Here is a 10,227-nt window from a genome sequence, read left to right as displayed (position 1 = left end):
TTGTTGGCATTAAAATCTAAATGCATCGCTTCGTACGGATAACTTTCCGAGTTGAGATGCAGTTTTAAATTTCGAATATTGATGTTATCGAAATTGGCGGCTCTTGCTTCGTGTGAAAACTTTTTACCGCTTCGTTGAAATGCCACAATTATCCATCGTGGTTTCTCTAGTTGAGTTGAAGTTTTGATTGGCCATATATCCAACTGTGCCTGTTTTAAAGCGGGCAATTCGTACAGTTCCCATTGACGAAATGGCATTGTGATTATAGCATCCTTATTGATGCGTTCGTATAGGCTAATTTTGGCGCTATCACTAACGGTCACGTGAGGGACTTTCCATTGAATTTTTGTTAATGTTATTGATGCATCGTCGGCGGTACCGATGTAGCAATTGGCATCGCTTCTAGCACGAATTAATACCAATTCTTGTCGCATGTTTACGATAACCTGTCGATAGTCCTCCATGCATCCGAATATGTGTTTCAGCGGAATGCAAACAGCGAAATGCTTCTCCTTGTTGCTCTTATTGAAATCTACTTGAAGGGATTCATCGGTGGGTGACCACCCCAAGTGTTTGAGACCTTTGCTTTCAGTAGACGTATACGATACGTATCCCTTCAGTGAGGATGTAATACCAGGATTCCTGCATACATCCACTTTCTGACCTCCCAACTCATAGCGGATTTCTTCGAAAAGGAATGGCGCGAAATTGTTTGTTAGGTTGCATGTTTTTGCGATGGCGCCCTCTCCTTCCGGTTGACGCCATTCAATTTTTCCTTCCAAGTACAAAAAACTGTCGTAGGTGGCGCTTATCAGCTCTTGATTTTGAATTAATATTCGTATTTCACTGGAAAGTCCGTAATCCGAAGATCCTCCGTATGGGAGATAGGTGTGAATATCGGATTTAACAATCGTTTCGTCAAAGTGTACGCTTTGAAAGACGTTTAACGAGTCTGCTGCCGCCGCCATTTTGCACTTTCAGGCCAATGCCTGGGCTCTGTCTCGATTGAGAATAACTCGATTTCCGGTCACCTTGTTTATTTATAGCGTTGAGGAAGGATGGCAATGGACCTTGATTAATACGTAACCCCATATTCTTTTAACTCTAATCGTACTGTAAACGGTTCACTTTCCCCGAAATCGATCGGTTCACCCTTTTGATTCGTCAACTTTATAGTTATATTGCTAATTCTACTGGTATTTACTTCCAGATATTGAGTATTACTAGGAATTTTATCTAAGCGGTAACCTGGTGGAACGGAAACGTCTATTTCGTAAAGGACCTTAGCACGATTTCCGTTTCGATAGGATCCCGTAATGAGATTGCACTCTATGTGAATGTTAGTGTGCTTAATGATTTGAATATCTAAAGCAGATGTATGTAGAACGTTCGCTTCCAATATCCTCGATTCGAAACCGAGCATGCGCCCTATGCAGTCTCTTGGAGTGAAATCTATATGAAATTCGCAATTAAGTTCGCACTTGAGCGTATTGTTATTTGCACGTAGACTAAAGCGACTTGTAGGAATGTGAGCTTTTATATACTCGCTTATCTCTTCCAATTCGTAAGCACCATGCGGAATTGTTATTGCCTTGGAGTATATTGAGCTATTTGAATCAGTTTTATAGTAAAACTTATCGTTTCCCGCGTGAATGTTTCTTATGCTGTTACAGCCATAAAACCCCACCATCCCGATAACGTACATTTTCCCCGAAGGAAGTTCAATAGGTGGATAGAAATCGTGACTCGCCGTATTTCCAACACCCTCTATGCTGAACGTCGTCGACATGATTACCGCTACTGCTCGCTTAGTCAGTGTTGCTGTTATTTATACAGAAATTTTAAGCACAGATGGCCGCAATTCGTTGTACCAAATTGTTGCTCTTGCCCGTAATTATAATAGATTTTACAGTCGCGGAAATACTCGATCACTTCTCGTGGTGGTGGAATATTACCGAAACTATCATAGTACCAAACTCGTCTACCACGTTTTTTGTACGAGACCCAATGAGTACCACGCCCCCTTTGACTGTCTAAATTAATAACCCCGGATTCATTTTTCCATGGCGATATAGGCATATTATCTCGCATAAACACATCCCTAAAGTATGGTACACACCCTTTTGCGTGCTTACGTAGATCTAAATCTGTTAACGGCCGCTTAGGCAATTTTTTGAAGTTTTTTTTTTTTAAATGCAACGCCAAACTGCCTCCCGATTTGTAAGGTTTCAAGTACAGCGCATTGCCACTTTTATTTCCTATAGCGATCGATTCCATCGTGCGATTATGGCGTGAAGTTTCATCTTGAATTTTACGTGCGTCACGAGATGCATTAACTGCTTTAGCAATGCCTGCCGCGCCGCCGGCTAAAGCTCCCACTGCCGATAAACCGGCGAATAGGGGTATCAAAAATGGTAAAAACCCACCCTGTTTTGGTATGGGAATAACTCTAGGTACGCTTACATTTTTCCTACCACCTAAATTTTTTATGGCCATATTTGCTGCAGTAACAGCTGACTTTATCACATCCGCGGTATTGCCGCTTTTCCTCATTTTCTTAGCAATCGTCCTGCGCAAGTTCAATAAACTACTCTTCTTCTTATTCTTCTTCACTCCCATCCCCAACTTTCGTTTTACCTTCATGATGGTGCCCACTGTAAGAGCCGCTGCTCGTTCCCCTAACTTCGTGTCGGAAGCTTTTAACCGTTCCCAAGCTTTCCGCTCTAGAACCCGATCTGCTCGATGTCGACCTTCCAAGTCTTGGTTATCCCTATAGCTAATGTCGTGCTCTTTACACTGGGCGTCTAGTGGGTTTATGCCGGGATCACCTCGCTTTAGTCTTTTGTCTAGTTTAGTACCAGGACCGCAGTATTGATATCCGGGAAGATGTAGTTCAACTGGAAGTTTGTTTATGAGAGTATTAACCAAGCCCCTCCCATCCGTACACTTCCGCTTCCGATTCAACATTATTGGCATGATACAATGCGGTGGCATATTTATAGGGAAATCTAGGCACAATGAAAATACTAAACTGCAGTAACCGTTTATTGAGGAGGTTGATATATGTGATACATTAAATAAGTAGGTCTATAGTGTAATATTTCCATCATGCACACTGTATTGTGAGAATTTACATTATTCTTATAGTTTAGCACATCTTCAATATCGCGATAGATGAAGTCGTCATCGTCCTCCTCATCGTCGTCACCAAACTCCATTTTACGAAAGTGACGGTAGTTAATCACCTGTTCGATAAAATCTTGATAGAAACAGGACAGAGCGTATGATTCCAGTAAATCAAATCGATAGTTGATTGATATTTTTCAAATTAAACAGTTCTTCAATATCGTTCTTTCCCATCGTGCAATATTGAGAGCTGCTGTTGCCACATTGTATTCTTACACTCTTCAACATTTTTTCAGTAGTCCCTTTCACTGACTCCCAGGTATAGTAGATGGTGATATTACTATTAAGTGTATCCGAACTTTGATCTCGTTCGACATCTTTCTCTTCGTTCACATTCGACCAATCTATCCATCTTTCCATCTCTTGTGATCGGAAAAACTTCATTTCGAGATATGTTTGCCATTTTAAAAGTGTCACCCAATCTTCCCTTTTCATGAGCATAACACTGCCGCATGCGATGCGAAGGATTGGTTCAAGGTTAAGGTGTGTACTGTAGCCGATTTCAATGTATTTTGAATTATCTAAGCTGTCGAAGAGGGTGTAAGAGGTACAATCGATTAAGTGTTCCTCAATCGCTTTGCTATGCATATTTTCAACTTGAGAAGGTGATGGTGGCGTTGATCCATATCCATTATCACTACAACACCAACACGAGCACGTGAAATAGTTACTATTACAGCTATTTTTCGTCGCCATGGATGATAGTTTCTTTAGTGTATTCATGAGAGAGCGAAGTACACAACGACGATCACCCCACAACTGAAGTATTTTTTTCATGGGACATTCATTTTATTTCGAAATGAAAAGACAATTATCTATAATATTATGTTTTATTTACACAACAACAACAACAACACTAATCTATTGTTTACATAAATTTTAAATTGGTAGTTTTTCCCGCTGATCCGACGCTTTCGATGAATACATCCCTAGTCTTCAAGGACTCTTTGAGGACGTTCAGGCGATCGCCTTCCTTGAAGTATTCATAGAATCGTAATGGCAGCACACATTTAAAATTTTCAGTTTCCAATACTATTCGATCACCATATTTTGTATTCATGGTGTCGGCATTCACAATTCTAAACTTCTCCCCCACTTCCAAGTCCTTGACATTTTTGAATACTTTACAGAATGTACTGTTGTTTAGTGCGTTAAGATCCATTTTAACTGTTTCAATAACACCACTGGACTGATTGAAACCATCGCTACCTCTCACCCTTATATTTCCAACTCGTGACCTTGAAATCTACCGCGATACACTGCCGAACGATGATCCGCTTGTAATACTGGAGAAATTATTGCATGATATTGCTCGATTCTACGTCGGAATCGAACTCTATCGACTGCTACAGTTTCCCATGGACCTTTCCTTGCTGCCCAATAAGCAAAATGCCACGTCACCATTACATATGCTCTATTATTGAATTCATTGAATTTAACACTCTTCACCGGATTCTGAAGATTCATCCTTCCACGCTTGCAACTGTTCACTAAACTGCTCCAACTTTGCATCCCTTAGTTTCCGGATAATGCACTCGTCACATATTTTATAACTTAAGTAACTGTCACATATTGCCTCTCCTAGCTCATACTTGGCTGCAATAGCTTGGCACTCCTCTGGGCTGTATTCACCGCGTCCATATATCGCCTCGTGCTCTGCATCAAATGCTAATGCAGAAAAATGCTGCTTAAGACGTCTCACGGCCGTCACGAAATCGGTAGCTTTGGCCCATGATTCCTCAGCATATGCCATCCACGACATCTTTAATACATGTACACCTTGTAACGAACATATAGATGCTTATATAAGCGTCAATCCCCACCACCAGTCATATTTAGAATATAGTGTGATTTAGAATCGGCCGTACACTACCATCGACAAGGCCCTCGACTCAGGCGCAAACCAAATTACTTTAGCTCGGACGCAAACCTCCGATACTTTATCTCGAACGCAAACCTCGACCCCTTGACGTTAGCACTGGCGCAAACCTCGACCCCCTTGACCTTAGCACAGGGGCAAACCTCCGATACTTTATCTCGAACGCAAACCTCGACCCCTTGACGTTAGCACTGGCGCAAACCTCGCCAGCAGAGTTACAAACCTAGTTACTTTTCTAGTGACTTTCTCGCGTCTAATGACTTTTTGATTTAGAATCGGCCCCTATATCACTAGCAGAGTTTCAAACCTCTCTAGTGACGCAGAGTTTCAAACCTTGTTACTTTTCTAGTGACTGTTAGCAGAGTTTCAAACCTCTCGTGACCTTCTAGTGACTTTGAGCAGAGTTTCAAACCTAGTTACTTTTCTAGTGACTTTTTTCACATCTAGTGACTTTTCTAGTGACTTTTGAGTTAGAATCGGCCTTATAACACTACTATCTTTAATTTTTACGACCAAACATTGTAAAAATGTCCTTATGATCTATTTTCAACTTGTTCATCAGTCGTTCATTTTTGGAGTGTCAATTTTTTGGTAACCCTGAATGTGTTAAATCTCAAAAAACTTAAAGGGATATTTTTAGGGAGACGATCTTTTGTTTTGAAGACCGAACATGAGACAAATACTTATTTGTTTTATATTATAGTCCAAAAGTGGCGTATGTATGGTTTTAGTTTACAGAAAGTCATTCACTTTTGATTTTGTGCAAAGAAAAACGTATAGGTACCAAAGAGTATTTTTAGGGAAACGATCTTTAATTTTAAAGAACATGTGAAACATTCTCATTTGTTTTACGGTTTGACTCAATTTTTAGGAAGTTAAGCTTCCCTTTTTTCTGAAATCTGATTTTTTTTATATCCAAAAATGGTATATGAATATTTTTAGGTAGAAGATCTTTAATTCTGACGACCAAATATTGGAAAAACTTCCTTATGATTCATTTTCATCATGTTCATCAGTCGTTCATTTTTGGGGTGTCAATTTTTTTGTAATTCTGATTGTGTTACATCTCAAAAAAACTTAAAAGGAATATTTTTAGGGAGACGATCCTTAATTTTGGTACCAAACATCGGAAGAATTTGACCCAACCGTAGCGTATGAATACTTTTAGTTCAGAGAAGTTTCTTAAGTGCATGGCAACACTGTAGGATTGCTGAATTTTTGCTGTATTTGTCGTTCATTTTTAGGGTATCAATTTTTTTGTAACCCTGAATGTGTTAAATCTCAAAAAACTTAAAAGGAATATTTTTAGGGAAACGATCTTTAATTTTAAAGAACATGAGAAACATTCTCATTTGTTTTACGTATGACTCAAATGTCGCGTATGAGTTGTTTTAGGAAGTCTATTTTTTCTGAATTCTTAATTTTTTACATCCAGAAAACGTACATGAATATTTTTAGGCAGAAGATCTTTAATTTTCACAACCAAATCTTCCTTATGATCTATTTTCATCATGTTCATCAGTCGTTCATTTTTAGGATGTCAATTTTTTGGTAACCCTGAACACAAAAAAACTTAAAAGGAATTCTTTTCGGGAGACGAACTTTGGTTTTGAAGACTGAACATGAGATAAATTCTGATTTGTTTTACATTATAATCCAATATTGGCGTATCTATGGTTTTAGTTTAAAGAAAGTCTTTCTTGTGGAGCAAACACTTTTGATTTTGTGCAAAGAAAATCGATGAACCCCAACAATCTGGTTTTGAGTACTCAGCAATTCAGCAATAATTTGTGCGACTCACAGTAAGTTGACGATTTCCGGGTAGGCATCACTGGATTAAATTACAATACGATGAATAGGATTGGTTACAGAATTCATGAAAAAATGTTGCAATTAGAAGTGAATTGCTAATTATAATTTTTAATTAGTGTTATTAAATTAGGCGTTAATTATAAATTAGTTGGTGAATCGTCCCAAGTGCCCACTCAAACAAACGACCCCAGCTAGACGGCGAGTTCTCCTTTTGCTGATCCTTACATATACTTTGACATAAATCGATGAACCCCAGCAATTCCGTTTTTAGTACTCAGCAATTCAGCAATAATTTGTGCGACTCACAGTAAGTTGATGATTTCCGGGTAGGCATCACTGGATTAAATTACAATACGTTGAATAGGATTGGTTACAGAATTCACGAAAAAACGTTGTAATTAGAAGTGAATTGCTAATTATAATTTTTAATTAGAGTTAATCAACTGAAATATTTAGCCTAAATTTGTTGGTGAACTGTTAATTGGTCCAATCCCTAGTTAATTTTAATATGTATTAATAAGATTAAAGGCCAATTAGCGATGGTTCCCATGCAACATGAAAATTTAAGGAATGATTTAGTTAAAAACACACAGATGACGAAACCGGTCGTTTTAATTACGTAGAGATTCTTTACCGTTCATCTGCGAAATGATGAACCTGAATTAATTACTTACCTACGGTTATGGACTGAAGAAGATTAACGATTAATTACAAAATTAATTTAAACGAGTTGTAATTTCATTAATTATGAACAAAAATCGAGTTGTCCAGTTTAATTAGCAGAAAAATGGCATGTTATTAGGTAATGCATGGAATTATCTAGGTACATATATTGTATTGTAAAGGTGCGAGTATTGAATTAATCGTGTATATACATAATTGATGGTTTTACGAACGCAAATTGACGCAATTATGACGATCCCCTTCAAATTAGAAATAATTAGTAAGTTGTGACAGAACCTGAGCCTGAAAAAATAAAGAATAGAGATAACGATCGTGTTGATCACGTATCGGGTCTTAATTAATTACCGGGCTCGACCGATACAAGAGGCTACTGTTAATTACTCGTAAAACGTCCTCTCCTTGTGTGGCGCACTCCAAAACCGTTCTTAGCTTTTACAGTTCAATACCGACATCCAGAAAATTGCTATGTTTACAAAAGGTCTACATTGACATCGTAAACGACCTCTAATTTATTAGAGCCGATTTAATAATAATGGAGGAATATACTGTAATTATAACCATCGCCTTTTAAATAGACAAGTTCAAGTTGAAGATTTTTTCCTTCCTCGACGAACACCTTGGACTGGTATTTCAACTACTTATGGTAGTATACAAGGCGACATTCTTGTTTGTTTTGTAACAGCGCTTTTTCAATTATTATTACCGGTACCATTTTTAATTTGATAATTATAACGTCCCCGCCTAATTACGATATACTGATGAATTAATTTCGTCGCGATAGCAGAACCAATTACGATATTAAAATAGGGAGCCCCGGATAGGCAGGACGGAGCCGCAACTCAAGATTGGAAAGGAAAAGATGGTACAAGATAAGGCCATAAATTTGCGGCGACAAGTAGAGCTGTGTTGCTGATTTCAGCCACCAGATAACGCCATAGACATGCTTTATATTATAATCGTCCAAGTCGGCGTTCTCTTTTGATAATGTCCATCGTCTCTCTTATATTTACCACGCAATTTTCCCGTATATCTCCGATTTGCTCTACAATTCAATTGTCTTAATTACCGTAATTAATTAATTACTAGTTGACAACCATAGATTAATTGTTTCCCAAATTTCGAGGCATCAACACTGTTTACTACAACCTCACATTTTGGTTTTCAGTCTTTTCATTTATGTGCTCCTGGTACACTCTTCAGTATCAGGATCACAGGAATACACAAAATGGTGTTAACAGACAGACTGCGTCTTCCCAATTTAGTCAGGATCCTGTGGTGAGTTTCTTCCCTAAAATTGACGTATCAGGATCGCAAAGACGCGCCTGATACCTTTTCACCGACCTATTCGGTTCTCCTATTACAAATTTTCCAAAACACATTCAATCGGCATGACAAAAACGCAAAAAGGTTGCCAATTTGGACTTCATTCAGCTGCCATCCTCTCTCCTAAAAATTATGGTATCAGGTTCGCAGAGAATCTGGCAGTCTTTGATCCGTTAAAAATGTCTCCTACAAAACAGTTTACATCAGGGCCACGGAAATATACGAAGGGCCACCTTTATGTTCTCCTAATGAAAATTTCTCTATAGCAGAATGTAGCACATGCTTCTCTATAAATCATTGTATCAAGATCACAGCAACCCCGAGAACGTGCCTGGGCACCTCTTTCTCTCGTGTTTTCGTGTTACTAATTTATCTTACAAATTACATTATGCCAGGGTCACAGGAATGCTAGATCCTCGCTTTCATGTTTCCTTGATTAACATTTTTTCTTTCATGCTTTTTCTTTGTAAGTTATTTTATTAGGATCACAGAAATCTACGAAAGTGTAAAATCAGACGTATCTGGCGTCTTTTCATATATTTCGTTTTGTCGTTGAAAATTTCTTTTACAAAACACATTTTATCAGGGTTACAGGAATGCAAGAATGTGCGTTTCGCGCATTTTGGTCTCCTGATGAAATATCACAATAACGATGAAAAAGTGACACATGGTTCTCTGTTAACATGTGGTTGTAGCAGGAGCACAGGTTTTGAAGAAGGTGAAAATATATTGACAGACATTTAATTTGGGTTGTCTCTTGCTAGGTTCACTCTTGACGATTGTTGACAGAGACGCGAAAACAAAACACATTTCATCAGGATCATAGATACGCCAAATTCATTGGCAAACACATTTTCACGCATTATGCTCTCCTGATGAAAATTAAAAATTTGTTTATCCACATCACAACAGCTACAAAAAGGTGTTTCTCCTCTATAAATCATTGTATCAGGATCACAGGAATGCAAGAAAGTGAACTTGTTACCCATTTAGGGTGCATTTTACTGCTAGTTTATCTTCTGAAGAGTAACGTATCAGGATCACAAAAGCGCGAAGACGTGCCTAGCAATTTCTTCTACAAAATTCGTTGTATCAGCATGACAGAAGTGCAAGAAGGTGTAAAACTCAATTTGCGCGCGATATGTTCACCTCTTGGGAATTTTTCTATTAAAAATTTTCGTGTGAGAATCACAATAGTTTAAAAAGGTAACACATTGCTCCTCATGTCCTTGTATCAGGATAACAGGTGTTTAAAAAGTGGTAAATGTACTGACAGGTAGGCTCTTTACCATTTTGGGGTTGTGTGATCCTGCTGAAATCCCTTTAAAAGATTATGACAAAAA

At 38.3% G+C, this 10,227-nt stretch overlaps 1 protein-coding gene across 1 annotated transcript in view; it reads right to left on the bottom strand.

The window, feature by feature from the left end:
• The window catches only part of LOC116161420, a 1,498-nt gene extending 530 nt beyond the window's left edge, over positions 1 to 968 (bottom strand). The window contains exon 1 of the mRNA XM_031474756.1: positions 37 to 968. Within this exon, the coding sequence (XP_031330616.1) occupies positions 37 to 968 (932 nt within the window). The remainder of the gene's footprint in view (positions 1 to 36) is intronic.
• Positions 969 to 10,227: the final 9,259 nt, after the last annotated feature.

This window comes from Photinus pyralis, unplaced genomic scaffold (assembly GCF_008802855.1).
Source record: "Photinus pyralis isolate 1611_PpyrPB1 unplaced genomic scaffold, Ppyr1.3 Ppyr1.4_LG10, whole genome shotgun sequence".
Classification (NCBI taxonomy): domain Eukaryota; kingdom Metazoa; phylum Arthropoda; class Insecta; order Coleoptera; family Lampyridae; genus Photinus; species Photinus pyralis.
This window is presented reverse-complemented; position numbering and strand designations above follow the sequence as displayed.